General features: G+C 39.2%; 1 protein-coding gene across 1 annotated transcript; it reads left to right on the top strand.

Annotated features, from left to right (window-relative positions):
- The first annotated feature begins 8,508 nt into the window (after window positions 1–8,508).
- On the top strand, window positions 8,509–18,433 carry LOC120535649 (GATOR complex protein WDR59-like). Its single transcript, XM_039763603.1, has 3 exons — window positions 8,509–8,534; window positions 16,518–16,660; window positions 17,609–18,433. Exons 1-3 carry the CDS (start codon window positions 8,509–8,511, stop codon window positions 17,842–17,844), a joined length of 405 nt encoding a protein of 134 aa, XP_039619537.1. The 3' UTR covers window positions 17,845–18,433.
- The last annotated feature ends 7,719 nt before the right edge of the window (window positions 18,434–26,152 follow it).

Raw genomic sequence — 26,152 nt, 5'->3', positions numbered from 1 at the left:
AAATCTTCAAGAAATAGAAAATTAACTAAGTAATAATTTTATTTACAAAATGATTAAATAAATGAAATGCCTTTGGCAGACATAAGGATAAGTTTTATGTTTACAGTCATTAAAGCAAAGTGTTTAGATGTACTTTAGGTGCATTAAATGTGCTGAAGATTAAGAAAACCAAATTGGGTCGTAAGTTTTTACAGAAATTCTCAAAGATATGAAATGCAGTACTTATAAGGCTTGTGGCAGACATATTACGACTCAGATGGGAGATGTACCTGCTGTCTGTAAAACAGTCAATGTGACCTCATTCCCCAAAAAGGGCAACAAAATAGAGCCACATCCTGCCTTGCGCCATTATGCTGGGCTAAGCTGCATAGATGAACAAACGAAGACACTGCCTATGGTGGGAGTGTGGACTGTGCAGGTTTGTTTATGGTTCAGAAGCCTCATCCTATACACTAAAAATATAAACAAAATATCCTACTGCATTGGTCATTCAGAGGATTTATTCTTTAAATGGAATGTTCATAATATATAATAAGTATAGATTTGTTGATATTTTTTTCCAATGTACTATTTATTTTTACAGAATTTGGTGTGTACTGCTGTCATTGTCGCAGTGAAGTTCGAGGGACTCAGTGTGCTGCCTGTAAGCACCTCACTTTCCAGTGTGCTATCTGCCATGTTGCTGTCCGTGGGTCTTCAAATTTCTGTCTTAGCTGTGGCCATGGTGGACACACCAGCCACATGATGGAATGGTTTTGTACTCAAGATGTTTGCCCCACTGGCTGTGGCTGCCACTGTCTTCTTCAAAGCACCTTCTGAACCGATGGGAAAATAGACTAAAGTTGCTTAATTCAAACATCACATTTGTTGTAATGCCTTTGCCTGGATCTGGCATTCAGGAGATGAACAAGCAGAACTGTGCACCTAACGCCGAGCACAGACCATGTCCAGGTTTGTATTACTGAAATTGTGTATAATGTATAGTAAAAAGTAATCAGCTTAATTGAATGTACTGTAACATATGCATAATTAAAAAGAAAACAGTATGTACAGATAAAGTATGTAAATAAACGTATAATTGATTTGAACTTATATTGTTTGACATTGTTTAATAATTTTGAGGAACACCTTGAGTATGACAGCGCTTGTACTGAAAAGAAAAACAATTGTACACTTAAATATAGAGTTTATAACTTTAATTTCTTTTGATTACAGTTTAAAATAGGAATCATTTTGACTAGAGCAGGTTCAGATCCTTGCAGTTCCTTATCACCTAAAATGTCCAAAATAATGAGATTTGCATGATATCAAGGTGCTGCTGTACTACTAGGTTACTTGTTTTTGTGTATTTACAATTCTTACTCTGAATTCTCTGAAATAAACATATGTATGAGTTTTACTTTTAGCAGTTTTAGGTCTCCCTTGTGTCTTTCTTGGGAAGAATCTTTTTTTTCTCTTTTATCCAGAATTGATCAGACATGAAAGTACAAGAAATAGTAATAATAGCCAAATGCAACAACATTTATTTATATAGCACATTTTCATACAAATAATGCAGCTCAAAGTGCTTTACATGATGAAGAAAGAGAAAAAAAAGACAAAATAAATAAGAATTAAAATAAGGGAACACTAATAAACATAGAATAAAAGTAAGATCTGATGGCCAGGGAGGACAGAAAAAACAAAAAAAAACTCCAGACGGCTGGAGAAAAAAAAATCTGCAGGGGATCCAGGCCACGAGACCACCCAGCCCCCTCTAGGCATTCTACCTAACAAATTAGTCTTCATGGTATTCAGGGTTCTCATGGAAGAACTTGATGATGACAGTCATGTGGACTTCTGGCCTTTAATCCATCAAGGTAGGGATATCACAGTGCTGTGATCAGGTGGTGGTGGCGCAGGTCACACCCCAGGAAACTGGAAAAGAACAGAAGAGAGTGTAGGGGATAGTATGGATTTTGAATATGAATACCATGAATAATAATAATTAATTGAATATACAGAGCATCAGGATTAAACTAAGATGAAGCTATGAGAAAACCACGTTAAAGTAATGAGTTTTTAGCAGTATTCTAAAGTGTTCCACTGTATTAGTCTGGCGAATTACTATTGGCAGGCTATTCCAGAGTTTAACTCTTGGAATTCTAAGCAGACACTCATTTGAAGATCTAAGGTTACGATCTGGAGTGTAAGGTGTAAGACATTCAAATATAAGATGGAGCGAGATTATTTAAGGCTTTGTAAACCATAAGCATTATTTTAAAGTCAATTCTAAATGACACAGGTAACCAATGTAGTGACATCAGAACAGGAGAGATGTGCTCGGATTTTCTTTTCCTAGTTAAGAGTCTTGCAATTTATGTCTTTTGGGTAGTCCTGAGAGGAGTGCGTTACAGTAATCTAATCGACTGAAAACAAACGCATGAATTAATTTCTCAGCATCTTTCAGTATTATAAGAGGTCTAACTTTTGCTCTATTTCTTAAGTGTCCTAGTAATCTAATTAATATGTGATTTAAAATTCTGGTCAGAGTCAATAGTTACCCCTAAATTCTTTACCTCTGTCTTGACTTTTAATCCTAATGCATCAGGTTTATTTCTAATAACCTCATTATATCTATTATTGCCAATTACTACAATTTCGGTTTCTCTTTATTTAGTTTGAGAAAATTACTACTCATCCATTCGGTAACACAAGTGAGACATTGTGTTAGTGAATCAAGAGAGTCAGGGTCGTCAGGCGCTATTGATAAATACAGTTGTGTGTTGTCAGCATAGCTGTGGTAGCTTACATTATGCCTTGAGATAATCTGACCTAACGGAAGCATGCAAATCGAAAAGAGCAGCGGACCCAGGATAGACCCTTGTGGAACACAATATAGAATATCATGGGTCTTTGAAGTATAATTACCACAACTTACAAAGGATTTTCTACCTGCCAGGTTGGACTCAAACCAATTTAAAACACTGCCGTAGAGGCCCACCCATTGACTATGGCGATTTCTAAGTATATTGTGATCAATGGTACCAAATGTGGCACTCAGATCTAAGAGGATGAGAACAGATGAACAACCTCTGTCTGCATTTACTCACAAGTCATTTACTACTTTCACAAGTGCAGTTTCTGTACTGTGATTTGTTCTAAAACCCGACTGGAACTTATCAAGAATAGCATGTTTATTGTAGTGGTCATTTTAGCTACATAATGACTGCCTTCTGTAGGATTTTACTTAAGAAAGGCAGGTTAGAAATGGGTCTAAAATTTTCAAAAGCATGGGAGTCAAGATTATTTTTCTTGAGCAGGGGTTTAACTACAGCAGTCTTAGGACAGTCCGTATCTAATGACGAGTTTACTATGCCAAGAATACCATCAATTTGTATGCCCGATACTTCTTTGAAAAAATTTGTTAGTATTGGGTTGAGGACGCAGGTCGAGGGTCTCAGTTGAGAAATTATTTTATATAAATCAGGTAAATCTATCCTGGTAAAAGAATTTAATTTGTTTAAAATGGAGTCCTGGGGCATTGGAGGATCCGTAGTGTTGGGGAGATATACTATATTGTTTCTAATATCATTATTTTTTTGATTTAAAATACAGCAAATGCCTCACGAGTTTCACTGGAAGTTTTTTGGAGGCATTCCATTGAGTGACCTGGATTTAGCAAAATAGTAATAATAAAAAGGAAAACAACAGCATCCCAAACCCAAATGTAAAACTCCATGCTGAATGTACAAAATCAATTACCTCTGCTTCCAGAAAATCTGAAAGCAGACCGTAATGAGTATTTTAGCACACAATACAAACTACCCCTAAACACAATTAAACTGTGCAGGGGAGCAGGGAATGACTCTGTGAGTCTGGTTTTCAGCATACTGTATTATCGCGTGATATTTCCTTTACTTACCCTTCACCTGTTTTCTTCAGGGTTAACTGTACAGGTTTATTACCGTGTTGGTCTTCTGTTGCACCTTAAGATTATCACACACACAGACCCTAACCACAACAGTACCCTATGAAAGACACATGCACAGTCCGCTTTCCCTAGTACTTATCATAGGCACAAACAGCGTGCAATGTCTTAGATATATCTCAGACCTAAATATTACCTTTGGGCTCCAAGAGTATATTCAAACATACAATGACTCAACTTCCCTGGCAATAGGCCATATATCAGCCAGTGAATGTCTTACTTTAACTCACTTTTCATTACTGGACAGGGCTCTTCGTCCACAGCTCCATAAACCTTGCAGTTTCGATCATGTGACATTTCCAAACTGTTCCATGTGCTCTTAATAAACAATTACGCGTTATTACCTCAATCACTCTAGATATGAGAGACCGAAGTATAGAAAGTTAAAAAGCAACGTGGCATTTATTAAAGAGCAATAATACCAGTAGAGAAAAAGCATAAAAGAAAATGTGGATAGCAAAGTCTGGATACATATAGTCTTTACAGAGGCTTACGAAAGTTAAAGATGTCAAAGACAAATGTCCCTGGCATTGCATTGATCGAGCAATCAAAGTTGTTCATGAGATGCTTTGCCGATGATCAGATGAATATGGCTGCACGTTGCTGGCACATCGCTCTTCTGTCATCACCTTTTTCCTTTTTAGGATGTTGATCTCAGACTGAAGCATGTTTATTATAAAATTTTCATGGGGGTTTTGCAACACGTGATTATTACAATATGATGGATACATTCACTCAGACTCTAATCTATTTGAATATCTCTGTTTTCCCAAGCAATAAAGTTTTTGATGTTTTAAAAGCTTTTCCTTTCCCAAGCTATAAACCAATTTAGTCCTGGTGCCCTTCCTTTCACAGGTAATAAAATCATCAATACAGCTTGAGGCATCTCCTGAATTGCTGCTCAGATTCACTACACTGTTGGCACGCAGACTTATTCTGATAAACTGGAAGAATCCAAACTCTCCTCTTTTAAGTCAGTGGGAAACCGATGTGTTATATTATTTGAAATTGGAAAAAATCAAATACTCAGTTAGAGGATCTGTACAGACCTTTTTCAAAACATGGCAGGATCTAATCAGTAATATTTTAAAATAAGTTCATAAAGCACAGAGATTTTTTTTCAAATTAGGTATGTTTATAAGCCTTAAATTTAACGTTATTTGGCTTGCTCTCTCTCTCAGGGGTGGGGATCGATCTGTTCTTAACTCAATTTTTCTTTTTGTAAAATCTTGATTGCTTTGTATGGATTGTAATAAAATTAATAAAATAAAAAAAAAAGTGCTGTGTCTACAAAGTGGCGATCATAGACCTGTTCTTATGTCGGCTTCTCCAGGTAGTCCCGTCCTCCTCGGACAGGTCTTGAACACCTAAGGAGTGTATTTCTTTCGGGTCTGGCTCCAGGGGCACTACATTGTTATTTCCACGGCACACCAGCTGAAAAACACTTGTGTAGATTGTAATTATCAAATCGTTGATGGTGATGAAAAATTGAGGATAGTATTTACGGAGGTTTAGCGCAAGTTTTAATGTATGCCCATTTCAGAGATGTGTTTTCTTTAAATTAAATCAGTCTTTAGCAGTGCATTCAAAGTAAACACTCATTTCAATCATTTAATTTTTACTTTGACACATCTGTGTCTCATATGAATTAATAAATTGGCCTCATTTTCTTTTGCCTTCTTTCGAACTTTAGGAAGCCATTGAAATTCAGTTTGTACTTGCTCAAGTAGTATTTTTTAATAATTCAGGTTTAATCATTTTTTAATTTCCTTTGTGTTGATTCAACATTAATTTTGTATTTCAGTGTGTATTTACTTCATGATTATGTATTCATTTTATAATTACATGTTTCAAAGTTAGATGCAATTAATCATGATTGATTACATACATTTATATGATTAATTAATTTTTTAATAGATTACCAACCCTAATAAAAATACATATTTACTGCATATTGGTAAAGCAGTTTGCACAGTCAGCTAACTGTGAATATTTAAATTCATTTTCGTAACAATTATGGGATGTTTTCTTTTAAACAAAATATGAATTACAGTTTGAAGGCACAGAGAGAATTTATTTTGGCTTTAAGTTTAAAACACATTTAAATACTTATCTCTGTGACTTGCATTATGAAGTAAGATTATTTTTCTGTTTTCTATTTATGTGTTCCAGTTGGCAGGATCCTGATCATATTTCCCCTTGGTGGAATCATCTCCAGATGACTTTCGTTGTGGAAACCAGACATATACAGATCCCAGAGAACGAGAGAAAGAACAAATGATAAAATAAACGGTAGATATACTATTTTTTCTTTTTAAAGCTTAATTTGGTTTGAGAACTTGAAAGCTGAAGCTGTCGACCTCTGTTTTATCTATACACAGCACAATTTTCTGTGCATGTCTCCCAAAAACTACAGTAATGTTAAATATAACACTGGAAGATATATATTAATAACATACCAAGTACATTCATATGGTTGTCAGTACTAGGGCTTTTTGAGTAGCCTTATTACTTAAAAGTAAAACTGTCCTTGAATATAGTGGAGGTAGTGCAAATAGGCAAATGAAAAGTGATTATGTGGAGTGGTCAAGATCTTTAATTCTACCCCTTGCCTGTTTAAGTTAGTGTCAAAGTCTGAACTAGTGTTTTATAAATAATGGGGAAGGGCTAGCTTTTGAACTGGAATAGTAATTAACATAATTCTTTAATGTGTCATTTCAGAACTCTTTTTTTATTTATGCTTTTACATATACTTTCAAAATAGCCAAAATTTCTTGGTCCAGTAAGTATTAGCAGAAATAAATTCAGCATATCTATAAAATGTAATAGGTTCCAAATAATAAACTCCAGAAATTACACATTCACAAAAAAGGATTAGTGAAGAAAGGCAAGCACCAGCATGATTTATTGATGAGCTCCTTATTAATATACAGTAATCCTCGCTTAGATAGATACATAGATAGATAGATAGATAGATAGATACTTTATTAATCCCAAGGGGAAATTCACATAATCCAGCAGCAGTATACTGATACAAAGAAACAATATTAAATTAAATAGTAATAAAAATGAAAAGAATTCAAATAAAATTAATGTTCGCATTTACTCCCGGGTGGAATTGAAGAGTCGCATAGTGTGGGGGAGGAACGATCTCCTCAGTCTGTCAGTGGAACAGGACAGTGACAAAAGTCTGTCACTGAAGCTACTCCTCTAACTGGACATGATCCTGTTAAGTGGATGCAGTGGATTCTTCATGATTGACAGGAGTTTGCTTAGTGCCCGTCGCTCTGCCACAGATGTTAAACTGTCCAACTTTAATCCTACAATGGAGCCTGCCTTCTTAACAAGTTTGTCCAGGCGTGAGGCGTCTTTCATCTTTATGCTGCCACTCCAGCACACCACCGCGTAGAAGAGGGCACTCGCCACAACCGTCTGGTAGAACATCTGCTGCCTCTTACTGCAGATGTTGAAGGATGCCAACCTTCTCAGAAAGTATAGTCTGCTCTGAGCTTTCTTACATAGAGCATCAGTATTGGCAGTCCAGTCCAATTTGTCATCCAGCTGCACTCCCAGATATTTATAGGTCTGCACCATCTGCACACAGTCACCTCTGATGATCACAGGGTCCATGAGGGGCCTGGGCCTCCTAAAATCCACCACCAGCTCCTTGGTCTTGCTGGTGTTAAGGTGTAAGTGGTTTGAGTCGCACTCATTTAACAAAGTCCTTTGATTAGTTTCCTATACCTCCTCCTGCCCACTCCTGATGCAGCCCACAATAGCAGTGTCATCAGCTAACCTTTGCACGGCAGGTCTCCGAGTCATATTGGAAGTCTGATGTATATAGATTGAACAGGACCGAGAAAGTACAGTCCCCTCGCGGTGCCCCTGTATTGCTGCACACAATGTCAGACCTGCAGTTCCCAAGACGCACATATTGAGGTCTGTCTGTAAGATAGTCCACAATCCATGCCACAAGGTGTGAATCTACTCCCATCTCAGTCAGCTTATCTCTAAGGAGCAGAGGTTGGATGGTGTTGAAGGCGCTAGAGAAGTCCAGAAACATAATTCTTACAGCACCACTGCCTCTGTCCAAGTGGGAGAAGGATCGTGTAGCATATACTGTAGATGATGGCATCCTCCGCCTCCCACCTTCTCCTGGTATGCAACTGCAGAGGGTCGAGGGCGGACGGACCTGTGGCCTCAGGTGGTGAAGCAGCAGCCGCTCCATGGTCTTCATCAGATGTGACGCAGAGCAACAGGCCGGAAGTCATTCAGCTCACTAGGACGTGATACCTTTGGGACAGGAGTGATACAAGATGTTTTCCAAAGCCTCGGGACTCTCCCCTGTTCCAGGCTCAGGTTGAAGATGCGCTGTAGAGGACTCCCCAGTTCCAACGCGCACAGGCCTTCAGCAATTGAGGCGATACACCATCTGGACCCGCTGCTTAGCTAGCACAAAGTCTGTTCAGCTCTCTGCTCACCTGGGCTGCTGTAATTGTGGGTGGGGATGTCTCACCTATGCTGGTATCAGCAGAAGGATGGTTGGAGGATGCAGTACTCCGAGGTGAGAGTGGGTTACTGTGATCAAACCTATTAAAGAAGTTGTTCATTTGGTTTGCTCTCTCCACGCTCTGCCTCGATGGCGCACCCCGCCGAAAGCTGCAGCCAGTGATAATCTTCATCCCATCCCATACTTCCTTCATACTGTTGTTCTGCAACTTCTGCTCCAGCTTTCTCCTGTACTGCTCTTTCGCCCTGAGCTGGACTCGAGTTCCTTCTGCACGCACTTCAGCTCATGCTTATCACCACCTTTAAAAGCCCTTTTCTTCTGGTTCAAAAGGCCCTTGATGTCACTTGTAATCCATGGCTTGTTGTTAGCATAGCAGCGCATTGTTCTTACTGGAACTACAATGTCCATACAGAAGTTGATTTAATCAGTTGTGCATTCAACAGCCTCTTCAATGTTCTCACTATGTGACCCAAGCAATATATCCCAGTCTGTAGTTCCAAAGCAGTCGCTCAGAGCCTGCTCTGCCTCAGGGGACCACTTCCTACATACAGCGCAGGCAGTGGGTGGTGCTGTATGCGCCTTTAACGCTTTGCATATAGTAGGTCAATAGTCCTGTTTCCCCGAGAGTGTTACAGTCCACATACTGGGAGAAGGCAGGTAATGTTTTATCCAGCATTACATGGTTAAAGTCTCCAGCGATTAGCACAAGTGCCTCAGGGTGCTGCGTTTGTAACTTAGCAACTGCGGAATGAATGATGTCACTCACCATCTCCAGCTTTGTTTGAGGGGATGTAAACAATAACAGCAATCACGTCCAAACTCTCTGGGCAAGTAATAGGGCAGACTTACGCCAACAGTTCATGTCCCTGCAGCAAGTGGAGATTTTAACGCTTACATGTCCTGAGTTGCACCACTTTGTATTGACATAGAGAGCAGTCCTCCTCCTTTCTTCTTTCCACAGGTACTTGCGCTCTGTCCGCTCTAACTGTGCTAAACCCGGTAGCTCCACGCTAGCATCTGGGATGATAGACGTTAGCCACATTTCACTAAAACACAGCAAGCTGCATTCTCTGTAGGTTCTGACATTTTTCACCAGCACAGCCAGTTCGGCCGATCTTATTTGGTAGTGAGTTTACATTTCCCAGGATCACAGAAGGCACCGACGGTTTATAACGCCATTTTCTCTCAAGTTGTCTCGATTTAATCTTATTTTTTATCTTTATGCCGGTCGCTGCCCCGATATCGTCTTCTTACCTCGTCAGGTAAATAAGGAACCACACCGGCATAAGCATTTCTTCTCAGTGCTTTAAGCTGACTACTTGAATAGGCTGATTCTCGAGTGTAAAAATCCATGTCAAATAGTAAAATAGTAAAAATGTGTAAAAAGTGTCCAGGGAGCAATTCCACATAAAAGAAAGTGGTAGAAGTGATCAGTGAAATAGAGAAAAATAGAGATAAAAAGGTAAAAAGATAAAGTCATATACGGAGCTGCTGGAAAGGCTGCCACTCGGATGCGGCGCCGGAAATGAGATCATGGGATATCATGATCATATCATGGGATATCATGGGAGATAGGTTCCAAGGCCTGCCAAAATAACTGAATTTCCGTGAAGTAGGAACACCATATTTATTTAATTATTTAACATGTATTTGGACGTCTTTAAACCCTCCCTGTACTGTTTACAACCCACCCTTTACTCTATTAAAAACAGGGACAACTGTTAAGCAATATGAAATCGGTAGATAAGTTTACAGTTACTGTATAGCGAAGTACACGTACCTATATATGATGTGATGATAGTGATGAATATGCTTTGCAGTAAAAATGATGACGATGAAGGTGATGATGACTTTTACTGCGCAGCCGATGACTGTATTTTACATCTCTTCAGACGGCAGTGCCATTTCCTGGGGCACCTCTTCCACGGTTTCCGAAGGTGTATCCGTAGTAGTAGTAGGAACTGGCTCTTTTTTGCGAGGCTGCAAAATCATTGTGATCGGCAGTTACTGCCGCTGCTTCTTTTTCCGGTTGAAGAGCAGCTTGTAGGCGGTCATGACGTCGTCGACCTTGTTGCAAAATTGGACCGATCGAACCATATCGTCGTCCCATTCCTGTGACCGCCCTTGCAGATCCTAAGCCAGTCTGCAGCCACAGCCGCGAACGTTCTCCCTTCCTCCAACATATCCAGAAGTTTCACCTTCTCAGCGATCGTCATCATTCTTCGTTGGCGTTTATGCTTAGCACCAGCCTTAGAAGAAGTAGCACGTTTGGGAGCCATTGCAGGGGGTGAAAATTGAAGCAAAGTTCAACACAAAGAAACCACAAAAAAATCACACACAGTACAGTGTAAAGTAAACCGCTCGGCAAGAAAGCTTGAAGCGAAATGGCCATGACAGAGAGACAAGGGGAGATGCTGTGGGATCTGGGCATCAGTCAAAGCACCAATCACGGCCCGATTAGAAAGCGGGAAGCTGTGATTTGTCGTCTCCCTCCCATGTACCAATCACAGCCCGTGTTACAACACACTTAGTCACCGAAATTGTTTTGTTGTTCTTAGACTAGGAAATACTACTACTATATTTAAAAACCCGCGAAGTCGTGAATCTGCGAAAAAGTGAACCGTGAAGTAGTGAGGGATTACTGTACTACTGTTCCCACAAATTTCCTAATCCAGTACTCAACTTCAACTCCAAATGACATTTATTTATTTTCCAGTCCTATATTGCTTCTTTTTTTAAATTTACAGTAATGTATTGGTTTCAGATTATCACTGAAATAACAATATTAAAAGTCAGAGAACGAATTGCAAGTTGAATGTGCATTCCAATATTGAAATTCAAGTTCCACATTGTCCTCCAAGGAAAAAGTAGACTTGCTTGTAGTAATCAGTTAAAAAAAATAAAGAAAAAATGAAAAAGAAAAAGAAATGAACAGTGGGCCTAAAATGACCCACATAAGCATAAGAGTCAATGCTTATTATAAACAAGTTATTCAGATCCTCTGCTCCTTCTGTGTCAGTGAGGTTTACCTTTGGCTGAGATGTCCTTTGTAATCTTTTCCTTAGTTAATGCTGCAGCCTCCCAAGATTAAACTTCTCATCCTCCCTATGCTCATCGCTTTTGCCATTTGTATTAAAATTTGGATCAGTTTTGTTGTCATTAGTTAATAACAGAATGACAACCATGACAACACTTTGCATTCCAAAAGGAATACTGTGCAACATTAAAATAAATATCTCCAAATTAAAAGGCTATATTAAACCATTCCTCTCTCTATGAATGGCAGCCAACTCTAATTACAGACTGAAAAATGTAATAATTAATTTTCTGAAGCTACATATTCCAGTACAGGGTTATAGCAGCATGCTCTGTTGAGCAGATGAATCAGGTGCAAGACAGAAACATGGTCCTAGTCCATCCCAGGTCAAGCTCCCACGTACTCAGAAAAATGAAGAGCCGTCAGTTACGCTGGCCTGCACTTCAAAGGAGTTTAATGTACAAAAACAGCATTCTCTATATATGTTAGAGGACTCTGATTCAGTTCCCAGGAGCTGGAAAGCACTGACCACTGTGTCACCAAGCATTTAATGTATATACACTCACCTAAAGGATTATTAGGAACACCATACTAATACGGTGTTTGACCCCCTTTCGCCTTCAGAACTGCCTTAATTCTACGTGGCATTGATTCAACAAGGTGCTGAAAGCATTCTTTAGAAATGTTGACCCATATTGATAGGATAGCATCTTGCAGTTGATGGAGATTTGTGGGATGCACATCCAGGGCACGAAGCTCCCGTTCCACCACATCCCAAAGATGCTCTATTGGGTTGAGATCTGGTGACTGTGGGGGCCATTTTAGTACAGTGAACTCATTGTCATGTTCAAGAAACCAATTTGAAATGATTCGAGCTTTGTGACATGGTGCATTATCCTGCTGGAAGTAGCCATCAGAGGATGGGTACATGGTGGTCATGAAGGGATGGACATGGTCAGAAACAATGCTCAGGTAGCCTGTGGCATTTAAACGATGCCCAATTGGCACTAAGGGGCCTAAAGTGTGCCAAGAAAACATCCCCCACACCATTACACCACCACCACCAGCCTGCACAGTGGTAACAAGGCATGATGGATCCATGTTCTCATTCTGTTTACGCCAAATTCTGACTCTACCATTTGAATGTCTCAACATAAATCGAGACTCATCAGACCAGGCAACATTTTTCCAGTCTTCAACTGTCCAATTTTGGTGAGCTTGTGCAAATTGTAGCCTCTTTTTCCTATTTGTAGTGGAGATGAGTGGTACCCGGTGGGGTCTTCTGCTGTTGTAGCCCATCCACCTCAAAGTTGTGCGTGTTGTGGCTTCACAAATGCTTTGCTGCATACCTCGGTTGTAACGAGTGGTTATTTCAGTCAAAGTTTCTCTTCTATCAGCTTGAATCAGTCGCCCATTCTCCTCTGACCTCTAGCATCAACAAGGCATTTTCACCCACAGGACTGCCGCATACTGGATGTTTTTCCCTTTTCACAACATTCTTTGTAAACCCTAGAAATGGTTGTGCGTGAAAATCCCAGTAACTGAGCAGATTGTGAAATACTCAGACCGGCCCGCCTGGCACCAACAACCATGCCACGCTCAAAATTGCTTAAATCACCTTTCTTTCCCATTCTGATATTCAGTTTGGAGTTCAGGAGATTGTCTTGACCAGGACCACATCCCTAAATGCATTGAAGCAACTGCCATGTGATTGGTTGATTAGATAATTGCATTAATGAGAAATTGAACAGGTGTTCCTAAAAATCCTTTAGGTCATTTCTATGTCTTCGCTAGCAAGGAAGGAGCAGAAAATGAATTAAGAAAGCTGATCCCTAATATTCTGATACATAATAGTGAGTCATGGCGGTAAATGATAAAGCTAGGATTAATAATCTACTGTCTGATCTATTCGTTTTAAAATACAGGTTTTTTATCAGCATATATTCTCATATATTCTTATTATTACTTAGTATTACTAGGGCGCTATATGTTTATGTTGTATTGTGCTTAATTACTTTTTCCTCCTTTTTTGGTTTTTTTTTTTTTTTTTCCTCTTTTTCTTTTCTAATTATTTCATGTGTACCCTAAACGAGACTGTTCAATATCATACCCTTGGTTTACTGTTATTGCTATTACTGCATTAAGACTTGTTATGCTTATTTTGGACACATCTTTAACACCATCACCCGGGTTTATTATCTGGGGATATCATCTTAATGCACTAAAATTGCTGAAGACTATATATATATTTTAAGTGCAAAATTTTTTTTTTTTTCCTTTTTTTCTCTTTTTTTTTTCTCTTTTAAAGACTATATTGGTAACAGATATCTCTATCTTTTAACCCTAAACGCCACTGCATGGGGGCTTGTTGTGCTTTGGACGTGCTCTGTCTCTGGGTATGTCAGAGGACTGGGACTGCGTGAAGTGGGTTTTAGCCTCACTTGGGGAGGCAAAAATTTAAGGGGGGAAGAGAAAGAGAGCAGGCTTGATTTACAGTGGTGTGAAAAACTATTTGCCCCCTTCCTGATTTCTTATTCTTTTGCATGTTTGTCACACAAAATGTTTCTGATCATCAAACACATTTAACCATTAGTCAAATATAACACAAGTAAACACAAAATGCAGTTTTTAAATGATGGTTTTTATTATTTAGGGAGAAAAAAAATCCAAACCTACATGGCCCTGTGTGAAAATGTAATTGCCCCCTTGTTAAAAAAAACCTAACTGTGGTGTATCACACCTGAGTTCAATTTCCGTAGCCACCCCAGGCCTGATTACTGCCACACCTGTTTCAATCAAGAAATCACTTAAATAGGAGCTGCCTGACACAGAGAAGTAGACCAAAAGCACCTCAAAAGTTAGACATCATTCCAAGATCCAAAGAAATTCAGGAACAAATGAGAGCAGAAGTAACTGAGATCTATCAGTCTGGTAAAGGTTATAAAGCCATTTCTAAAGCTTTGGGACTCCAGCGAACCACAGTAAGAGCCATTATCCACAAATGGCAAAAACATGGAACAGTGGTGAACCTTCCTAGGAGTGGCCGGCCGACCAAAATTACCCCAAGAGCGCAGAGACGACTCATCCGAGAGGTCACAAAAGACCCCAGGACAACGTCTAAAGAACTGCAGGCCTCACTTGCCTCAATTAAGGTCAGTGTTCACGACTCCACCATAAGAAAGAGACTGGGCAAAACGGCCTGCATGGCAGATTTCAAGACGCAAAACCACTGTTAAGCAAAAAGAACATTAGGGCTCGTCTCAATTTTGCTAAGAAACATCTCAATGATTGCCAAGACTTTTGGGAAAATACCTTGTGGACTGATGAGACAAAAGTTGAACTTTTTGAAGGCAAATGTCCCGCTACATCTGGCGAAAAGGAACACAGAATTTCAGAAAAAGAACATCATACCAACAGTAAAATATGGTGGTGGTAGTGTGACGGTCTGGGGTTGTTTTGCTGCTTCAGGACCTGGAAGGCTTGCTGTGATAGATGGAACCATGAATTCTACTGTCTACCAAAAAATCCTGAAGGAGAATGTCCGGCCATCTGTTCGTCAACTCAAGCTGAAGCGATCTTGGGTGTTGCAACAGGACAATGACCCAAAACACACCAGCAAATCCACCTCTGAATGGCTGAAGAAAAACAAAATGAAGACTTTGGAGTGGCCTAGTCAAAGTCCTGACCTCAATCCAATTGAGATGCTATGGCATGACCTTAAAAAGGCGGTTCATGCTAGAAAACCCTCAAATAAAGCTGAATTACAACAATTCTGCAAAGATGAGTGGGCCAAAATTCCTCCAGAGCTGTAAAGACTCATTGCAAGTTATCAAACGTTTGATTGCAGTTATTGCTGCTAAGGGTGGCCCAACCAGTTATTAGGTTCAGGGGGCAATTACTTTTTCACACAGGGCCATGTAGGTTTGTTTTTTTTTTCCCAAAATAATAAAAACCATCATTTAAAACCTGCATTTTGTGTTTACTTGTGTTATATTTGACTAATGGTTAAATGTGTTTGATGATCAGAAACATTTTGTGTGACAAACATGCAAAAGAATAAGAAATCAGGAAGGGGCAAATAGTTTTTCACACCACTGTATGTTCACATGTTTATTGAAGTATAGTCTTAAAGTTGATGATTTGCATACATTCAAAGAGAATCATGAGCATATATGAAAATATACAAATCATAGTGCACGTTAGTAAAGCCAAGGTTAAATCAAAAAAAGGCTTATGCCTCTATATTTTTTATTTTTCTTGGCAAGCTGGAAGCCACCAATCAAATTCTCTCCAGATGGTGAACGTGAGCGGAGGACTAGAGATAATGGGGGCAGGAACTGGATGGGTTTAAGGTGGGGAGAGGCCCTGTCAGGTGAGCATGATGGGTGGAATAGAGTGCTAAACTCACTAGGCTGGGAAATATTGGTGGAACCTGTTAGAGGCAGGACCAAAGCAACAGAAAGTCAGAGTCAGATAAGGATGACAAATGAGCTAAGTGAGGTAAGCTCTTGAAAAGGACTGCACTAAATGTAAGATGGCCACATTTGCTGGGCGTTCATTTCACTGAATTGAGATGGTTCTGTACTTTTTGTAATAAAAGACTACCATTCTGCCCATACATCCTGACGTCTCCTAGTGCCTTCTTTGAGCAACGTGTTTCTGCCACAACAGAACCAATTGGAGAGAGGGTCATTTTTTTTTTTCTTCTTTCTTTTGTTATTTGCTCAAAACCTAAAAACAGGTTGTAACCCAGTGGTTTCATATATTTTGCTTTTTATAATATCTGTGCCAAGAAATGTGTGAAATTGTAGTTAATTTTGTTTTCTCAATTGTGTTTAATTATGCTTTATTTAGACATCATTAGGATTATTTACTTCTGATAAAGTAAAAAGGACAAAAATGTGAAGATAAGTAGTTTTTTCAGGTAGACATTATTAGTTTATTATAATGCCTCATAGTACTTTATTTCTTAAAATATAACTCCTGCATTCATTTTGTAGTTTGCTGGATCCATCAAATACTCTGCAGTATGATGAGTTTAAGAAGTGTTATGGAGAGATATTATATCGCTGGGGGTTAAGGGAAAAGAGAGCCGAAGTCCTTAAATTCATAGCGTGTCCTCCAGAACCTCACAAAGGAATTGGTAAGTGACATTGAATTGTATGAAAGATTGTTTGATATATTGGAGCAATTCTATAGTATAATGATTTTTCCACTTTTAGAATATATGTTATCTATTTCAAATATTATTATATCTTTTTATTTGGTTAATTTCAAGTAGTGTTATTTTGTCTGCCATAGCATTTTGACTTTGGGAGCTGCAGAGGAGTTACTTTGCCATAAGACACATTGTGAATCGGTTTGCGTGGCATTTACGCTCAAGAAACTTAAAAGAATATCGTTGAGGCTAAGAGAAAAGGCAGAATTAAGAATTGCAATGATAAGATAAGAAAAACAGGAAAAAAGTACAAGGAAATTAAATTTCAGAGATGCCCAAGAAAAAAATGTAAATCTTCAAGAAATAGAAAATTAACTAAGTAATAATTTTATTTACAAAATGATTAAATAAATGAAATGCCTTTGGCAGACATAAGGATAAGTTTTATGTTTACAGTCATTAAAGCAAAGTGTTTAGATGTACTTTAGGTGCATTAAATGTGCTGAAGATTAAGAAAACCAAATTGGGTCGTAAGTTTTTACAGAAATTCTCAAAGATATGAAATGCAGTACTTATAAGGCTTGTGGCAGACATATTACGACTCAGATGGGAGATGTACCTGCTGTCTGTAAAACAGTCAATGTGACCTCATTCCCCAAAAAGGGCAACAAAATAGAGCCACATCCTGCCTTGCGTCATTATGCTGGGCTAAGCTGCATAGATGAACAAACGAAGACACTGCCTATGGTGGGAGTGTGGACTGTGCAGGTTTGTTTATGGTTCAGAAGCCTCATCCTATACACTAAAAATATAAACAAAATATCCTACTGCATTGGTCATTCAGAGGATTTATTCTTTAAATGGAATGTTCATAATATATAATAAGTATAGATTTGTTGATATTTTTTTCCAATGTACTATTTATTTTTACAGAATTTGGTGTGTACTGCTGTCATTGTCGCAGTGAAGTTCGAGGGACTCAGTGTGCTGCCTGTAAGCACCTCACTTTCCAGTGTGCTATCTGCCATGTTGCTGTCCGTGGGTCTTCAAATTTCTGTCTTAGCTGTGGCCATGGTGGACACACCAGCCACATGATGGAATGGTTTTGTACTCAAGATGTTTGCCCCACTGGCTGTGGCTGCCACTGTCTTCTTCAAAGCACCTTCTGAACCGATGGGAAAATAGACTAAAGTTGCTTAATTCAAACATCACATTTGTTGTAATGCCTTTGCCTGGATCTGGCATTCAGGAGATGAACAAGCAGAACTGTGCACCTAACGCCGAGCACAGACCATGTCCAGGTTTGTATTACTGAAATTGTGTATAATGTATAGTAAAAAGTAATCAGCTTAATTGAATGTACTGTAACATATGCATAATTAAAAAGAAAACAGTATGTACAGATAAAGTATGTAAATAAACGTGCTAATTGATTTGAACTTATATTGTTTGACATTGTTTAATAATTTTGAGGAACACCTTGAGTATGACAGCGTTGTACTGAAAAGAAAAACAATTGTACACTTAAATATAGAGTTTATAACTTTAATTTCTTTTGATTACAGTTTAAAATAGGAATCATTTTGACTAGAGCAGGTTCAGATCCTTGCAGTTCCTTATCACCTAAAATGTCCAAAATAATGAGATTTGCATGATATCAAGGTGCTGCTGTACTACTAGGTTACTTGTTTTTGTGTATTTACAATTCTTACTCTGAATTCTCTGAAATAAACATATGTATGAGTTTTACTTTTAGCAGTTTTAGGTCTCCCTTGTGTCTTTCTTGGAAGAATCTTTTTTTTTTACTCTTTTATCCAGAATTGATCAGACATGAAAGTACAAGAAATAGTAATAATAGCCAAATGCAACAACATTTATTTATATAGCACATTTTCATACAAATAATGCAGCTCAAAGTGCTTTACATGATGAAGAAAGAGAAAAAAAAGACAAAATAAATAAGAATTAAAATAAGGGAACACTAATAAACATAGAATAAAAGTAAGATCTGATGGCCAGGGAGGACAGAAAAAACAAAAAAAAACTCCAGACGGCTGGAGAAAAAAAAAAATCTGCAGGGGATCCAGGCCACGAGACCACCCAGCCCCCTCTAGGCATTCTACCTAACAAATTAGTCTTCATGGTATTCAGGGTTCTCATGGAAGAACTTGATGATGACAGTCATGTGGACTTCTGGCCTTTAATCCATCAAGGTAGGGATATCACAGTGCTGTGATCAGGTGGTGGTGGCGCAGGTCGCCACCCCAGGAAACTGGAAAAAGAACAGAAGAGAGTGTAGGGGATAGTATGGATTTTGAATATGAATACCATGAATAATAATAATAATTAATTGAATATACAGAGCATCAGGATTAAACTAAGATGAAGCTATGAGAAAACCACGTTAAAGTAATGAGTTTTTAGCAGTATTCTAAAGTGTTCCACTGTATTAGTCTGGCGAATTACTATTGGCAGGCTATTCCAGAGTTTAACTCTTGGAATTCTAAGCAGACACTCATTTGAAGATCTAAGGTTACGATCTGGAGTGTAAGGTGTAAGACATTCCGAAATATAAGATGGAGCGAGATTATTTAAGGCTTTGTAAACCATAAGCATTATTTTAAAGTCAATTCTAAATGACACAGGTAACCAATGTAGTGACATCAGAACAGGAGAGATGTGCTCGGATTTTCTTTTCCTAGTTAAGAGTCTTGCAATCGATTTATGTCTTTTTTGGGTAGTCCTGAGAGGAGTGCGTTACAGTAATCTAATCGACTGAAAACAAACGCATGAATTAATTTCTCAGCATCTTTCAGTATTATAAGAGGTCTAACTTTTGCTCTATTTCTTAAGTGTCCTAGTAATCTAATTAATATGTGATTTAAAATTCTGGTCAGAGTCAATAGTTACCCCTAAATTCTTTACCTCTGTCTTGACTTTTAATCCTAATGCATCAGGTTTATTTCTAATAACCTCATTATATCTATTATTGCCAATTACTACAATTTCGGTTTCTCTTTATTTAGTTTGAGAAAATTACTACTCATCCATTCGGTAACACAAGTGAGACATTGTGTTAGTGAATCAAGAGAGTCAGGGTCGTCAGGCGCTATTGATAAATACAGTTGTGTGTTGTCAGCATAGCTGTGGTAGCTTACATTATGCCTTGAGATAATCTGACCTAACGGAAGCATGCAAATCGAAAAGAGCAGCGGACCCAGGATAGACCCTTGTGGAACACAATATAGAATATCATGGGTCTTTGAAGTATAATTACCACAACTTACAAAGGATTTTCTACCTGCCAGGTTGGACTCAAACCAATTTAAAACACTGCCGTAGAGGCCCACCCATTGACTATGGCGATTTCTAAGTATATTGTGATCAATGGTACCAAATGTGGCACTCAGATCTAAGAGGATGAGAACAGATGAACAACCTCTGTCTGCATTTACTCACAAGTCATTTACTACTTTCACAAGTGCAGTTTCTGTACTGTGATTTGTTCTAAAACCCGACTGGAACTTATCAAGAATAGCATGTTTATTGTAGTGGTCATTTTAGCTACATAATGACTGCCTTCTGTAGGATTTTACTTAAGAAAGGCAGGTTAGAAATGGGTCTAAAATTTTCAAAAGCATGGGAGTCAAGATTATTTTTCTTGAGCAGGGGTTTAACTACAGCAGTCTTAGGACAGTCCGTATCTAATGACGAGTTTACTATGCCAAGAATACCATCAATTTGTATGCCCGATACTTCTTTGAAAAATTTGTTAGTATTGGGTTGAGGACGCAGGTCGAGGGTCTCAGTTGAGAAATTATTTTATATAAATCAGGTAAATCTATCCTGGTAAAAGAATTTAATTTGTTTAAAATGGAGTCCTGGGGCATTGGAGGATCCGTAGTGTTGGGGAGATATACTATATTGTTTCTAATATCATTATTTTTTTGATTTAAAATACAGCAAATGCCTCACGAGTTTCACTGGAAGTTTTTTGGAGGCATTCCATTGAGTGACCTGGATTTAGCAAAATAGTAATAATAAAAAGGAAAACAACAGCATCCCAAACCCAAATGTAAAACTCCATGCTGAATGTACAAAATCAATTACCTCTGCTTCCAGAAAATCTGAAAGCAGACCGTAATGAGTATTTTAGCACACAATACAAACTACCCCTAAACACAATTAAACTGTGCAGGGGAGCAGGGAATGACTCTGTGAGTCTGGTTTTCAGCATACTGTATTATCGTGATATTTCCCTTTACTTACCCTTCACCTGTTTTCTTCAGGGTTAACTGTACAGGTTTATTACCGTGTTGGTCTTCTGTTGCACCTTAAGATTATCACACACACAGACCCTAACCACAACAGTACCCTATGAAAGACACATGCACAGTCCGCTTTCCCTAGTACTTATCATAGGCACAAACAGCGTGCAATGTCTTAGATATATCTCAGACCTAAATATTACCTTTGGGCTCCAAGAGTATATTCAAACATACAATGACTCAACTTCCCTGGCAATAGGCCATATATCAGCCAGTGAATGTCTTACTTTAACTCACTTTTCATTACTGGACAGGGCTCTTCGTCCACAGCTCCATAAACCTTGCAGTTTCGATCATGTGACATTTCCAAACTGTTCCATGTGCTCTTAATAAACAATTACGTTATTACCTCAATCACTCTAGATATGAAGACGAAGTATAGAAAGTTAAAAGCAACGTGGCATTTATTAAAGAGCAATAATACCAGTAGAGAAAAGCATAAAAGAAAATGTGGATAGCAAAGTCTGGATACATATAGTCTTTACAGAGGCTTACGAAAAGTTAAAGATGTCAAAGACAAATGTCCCTGGGTTGCATTGATCGAGCAATCAAAGTTGTTCATGAGATGCTTTGCCGATGATCAGATTAAAATGGCTGCCCGTTGCTGGCACATCGCTCTTCTGTCATCACCTTTTTCCTTTTCGGATGTTGATCTCAGACGAAGCATGTTTATTATAAAATTTTCATGGGGGTTTTGCAACACGTGATTATTACAATATGATGGATACATTCACTCAGACTCTAATCTATTTGAATATCTCTGTTTTCCCAAGCAATAAAGTTTTTGATGTTTTAAAAGCTTTCCTTTCCCAAGCTATAAACCAATTTAGTCCTGGTGCCCTTCCTTTCACAGGTAATAAAATCATCAATACAGCTTGAGGCATCTCCTGAATTGCTGCTCAGTTCAAAGGGATGTTACTGTGAGTGATAGATACTGGGATAATTCAGCAAAACAGAATGCTTTGATGTTAAATGGCCCACCCATGCAAGTGTCCTGTATTTACACTCATCTTGTGTGGGTTGAGGAAAATCTAATGAAAATATTGACAAAATGTGCAGATTTTGCAAACCACAACACATACATTTTTATATATATATATATATATATATATATATATATATATATATATATATATATATATATATATATTTAATCAGAGTATAGCATCAAGGCAATGAAACTTCTGGGATATTGATCTGATCAGTTAATCAGTTTCAGCTGCTTTGGTGTTAATGGCAGCAATGAGACGACCCCCAAAACAGGAATGGTTTAACAGATGGAGGCCACTGACATTTCCCTCATCTTTTCCGACGGTTTTTTCACTAGTTTTGCATTTGGCTACAGTCAGTGTCACTACTGGTAGCATGAGGCGATACCTGGACACTACAGAGGTTACACAGGTAGCCCAACTTCTCCAGGATCTCACATCAATACATGCCATTGCCAGAAGGTTTGCAACATTCCCAACACAGTCTCAAGGGCATGGAGGAGATTCCAGGAGACATGTAGTTACTCTAGGAGAGCTGGACAGGGCCATAGAAGGTCCTTAACCCATCAGCAGGACTGATATTTGCTTCTTTGGGCAAGGAGGAACAGGATGAGCACTGCCAGAGCCCTACAAAATGACCTCCAGTAGACCACTGGTGTGAATGTCTCTGACCAAACAATCAGAAACAGACTTCATGAGGGTGACCTGAGGGCCCAATGTCATCTAGTGGGCCCTGTGCTCACTGACTGGCACTGTGGAGCTCGACTGGCATTTGCCATAGAATACAAGAAATGGCAGGTCCACCACTGGCACCCTGTGCTTTTCACAGATGAGAGCAGGTTCACCCTGAGCATATGAGATAGATGTGAAAGGGTCTGGAGAAACCGTGGACAATGTTATGCTGCCTGTAACATCGTTCAGTAGGACCGGTTTTGGTTCAGAGATGGTCTGGAGAGGTATATCTATGGAGGGAAGCCCAGACCTCTACAGACTAGACAACAGCACCTTGACTGCCAGGATTAAATCCTTGGGCCCATTATCATACAGTATGCTGGTGCAGTGGGTCCAAGGTTCTTCCTGGTGCACAAAAATGCCCGGCCTCATGTGGCGAGAGTATGCAGGAAGTTCCTGGAGGATGAAGGAATTGATACCATTGACTGGCCCCCACACTCGCCTGACCTAAATCCCTGGGACATTATATTTCGGTCGGCCAATGCCACCAAGTGCACCTCAGGCTGTCCAGGAGGTCAGTGATGCCCTGGTCCAGATCTGGGAGGAGATCCCCCAGGATGCTGTCCGTCGTCTCATTAGGGGCATTTTATAAATTTTAACTTGATACATGAGTGAGGTCTTGCAACACCAGTAATATGATTACGCTTTGTCTGTCGAGCGTCACAAGATCACAACTGAGCCGATAGTTCTATTCTCACTGCGGGATTGTGGGTAATCGTCTCCCATGTTTGGTCTCACTCGGTGTGTCTCACTCATATAATCAACATTCGCACAAGCGTATACGGTTTACTATAGCATTGTGACCACACGTGCGTGTCCCTGTCTTTCACCCCAAAACACAAGGCTGAGTCTCAGTACTTTAGCAACACCAGCTTTTATTCAGCTTGAAAGAGGAACAGCACAGTTATTTATTGTAGCGGGAGCTGCCACTCTCCTATACACAGACCCAGCAGTCAAGCAGGGTCATGGCCAGGTTAGTGGCCAAGTAATACTGTGCCCTGCGCATGTATAATGTTCCTTGTATCACCCATCAACAGCAGGCGCTTATAGTATGTCCGCCATCTTTTTGGATTCGCTTTTACGGCGAACAGCTACAGCACTGGGAGCCTGCGGTTGCTTCGGGGTGCTTTTCCGCGTGTCGTCACGTTGGGTGGAATCCCAAAAGAGTTTAGAAACCTTACAGTGAGTAAAGCATTTTTTTATTTTGTGTCCAAGTGTAGTGACTCTTCAGGCAAAAGCAACTGTCATTGGATAGTCCAGTGAGCCAACAGATAACAGGGATTCCGTTAGTTAGAGTGAAAGTCATCCTGCACAATAATCCTCCTCCTCTTCCTCTTTCTCTCCCTCATACCAGCCACAATTCTTTTCAAAGGTAAAAGTACAGGTTAATTTGTTTTCTGTATTTTTACTTTATATTTTGTATTAATCATTTTTATATGAATAGTTTTGGGATGTGGAACGAATTATCTGAGTTTCCATTATTTGTTATGGAGAAATTCTCTCTGCTATAAAAGCTTTGGATTACAAGCACGTTTCCAGAACGAATTATGCTCGCAAACCATGGCACCACTGTATATGTACCTTATGTATAGTGTTGGTCAGGAGGCTAATCAGTAAATGTTCTAAAATGGTAGAGCCTAACCTGTATTATGTATCGGTCAATAGAAAGTATAGTCCAGGGATTGTCATGATTACAAATAAAGCTTTTCACAATCTCATTCAGCTAAGCCTTAAATGTGCAGACAGAAGACATCCCATCTGACATGTGTTTAAAATGCCTCCAGAGACAGATGTACAATTGTCAGTCTTTTCTTTGTTATTATGTAATGCACTGGATTATATACTGTATATAGATGGTTGCCTTTTGAAGCAATTTAAATATATCCTTTCTTTGAATGTTATTTCTCTTAATATCGCTGCTGTGGTTCAAGTATAGGTTTGAGTATCAGCTGCAATTCTAAAAGAGCACATTCCCACAGCTCATGGCCCATGTTAGATACACACTGTAGTATTTACACATGCAAACATGTAAATACATAAAAAGACACAAATTAAGGGTTCTTGTCTAATAAAACTCTTAATAACCCCCAAAGTTTTCCTGTAAAGGTATATAAGGTTTTAACAGATGCTTTATTCCTCTGATGAAGGAAGTTCAACTGTTAGATGTAAGTGCAGTGTTTGTCACCATTGACCAGCTCAGGTTAGGTTGGGGAGCATGCATAGGTACAGCACATTGCTGCACCCACCACACGATGAAACACCTCGGACAATCAGTCTAGTCCCATCCTCTGGAAATTAGCATTAATCTGCTGCAATCAGGTATTATGTGGATATCCCCTTGGCCTGGTCCAGCCACTTGGGTCCTCAGCAGTGAGGATCTTGTGAGCCGGAACACCCTTGGGTAATCACTCTGCATGTTCGTAGTGCCATAACCGATACTTCCTGACAATGCAGGTAATGTGCCTCGGGACTCCATGAGCAACCGTTCGTTCTGCACAAAGTCAAACCAATGGTATTGAAGGAGTCCAGTGTTTGTCTCAGGGCACTGGATAGCGTCCATGTCTCGCAACCATATAGCAAAACAGAGCACCAAGACTCTACAAACTTGGACCGTCGTCCTTTTACCGAGATATCAAGAGCACCAATGTAGGCAAAGTGTGCCACTGTGATCTGTGAGGGTTATTCTTACACATTAACTTATGAGACTCCAACTGACAGAGAGATGAGATGAGTCAATCCTGAAGTGCTAATGTGCCATAGTTGCATGGGGTTGTCATGGTTGACAGTTATTTCAAGGTTTACCCAATCGTACAACCTCTACTGTAACTGTGTGCTACTTCGTAATCATGCTTGTCAGTAGACACATTGTACCCATGTTTGTCACTTTTTTTACCTAATTGGAATCGGCATTGGAGGTTGCACATTCAAAGAGAAGGTATAAACTCTAGGAACTGTATAGAACCCTGAGAGCTGACCTACAGCCAGCTGGAAGGCATCACTCCTGCCCACGCCTAGGACAAAAATACTTTCCCGCACTCTGTCTCGTAGTTGGACAAGCTCCGATTGCAGGAAACTGAGAGTGTATCTGCTTTGGCCAAGTATTGCTATCCTTCAAGCAATATACAGGTGCCGGTCATAAAATTAGAATATCATGACAAAGTTGATTTATTTCAGTAATTCCATTCAAAAAGTGAAACTCGTATATTAGATTCATTCATTACACACAGACTGATGTATTTCAAATGTTTATTTATTTTAATTTTGATGATTATAACTGACAACTAATGAAAGTCCCAAATTCAGTATCGCGGAAAATTAGAATTCTATGGGGTTAAGGTCAGGCGAGTTTGCTGGCCAATCAAGAACAGGAATACCATGGTCCTTAAACCAGGTACTGGTAGTTTTGTCACTTTGTGCAGGTGCCAGGT

Source organism: Polypterus senegalus, chromosome 9, assembly GCF_016835505.1.
Source record: "Polypterus senegalus isolate Bchr_013 chromosome 9, ASM1683550v1, whole genome shotgun sequence".
NCBI classification, from domain to species: Eukaryota; Metazoa; Chordata; class Cladistia; order Polypteriformes; family Polypteridae; genus Polypterus; species Polypterus senegalus.
Note: the sequence above shows the minus strand (reverse complement) of the source record. Positions and strands in the feature narration are given on the sequence as shown.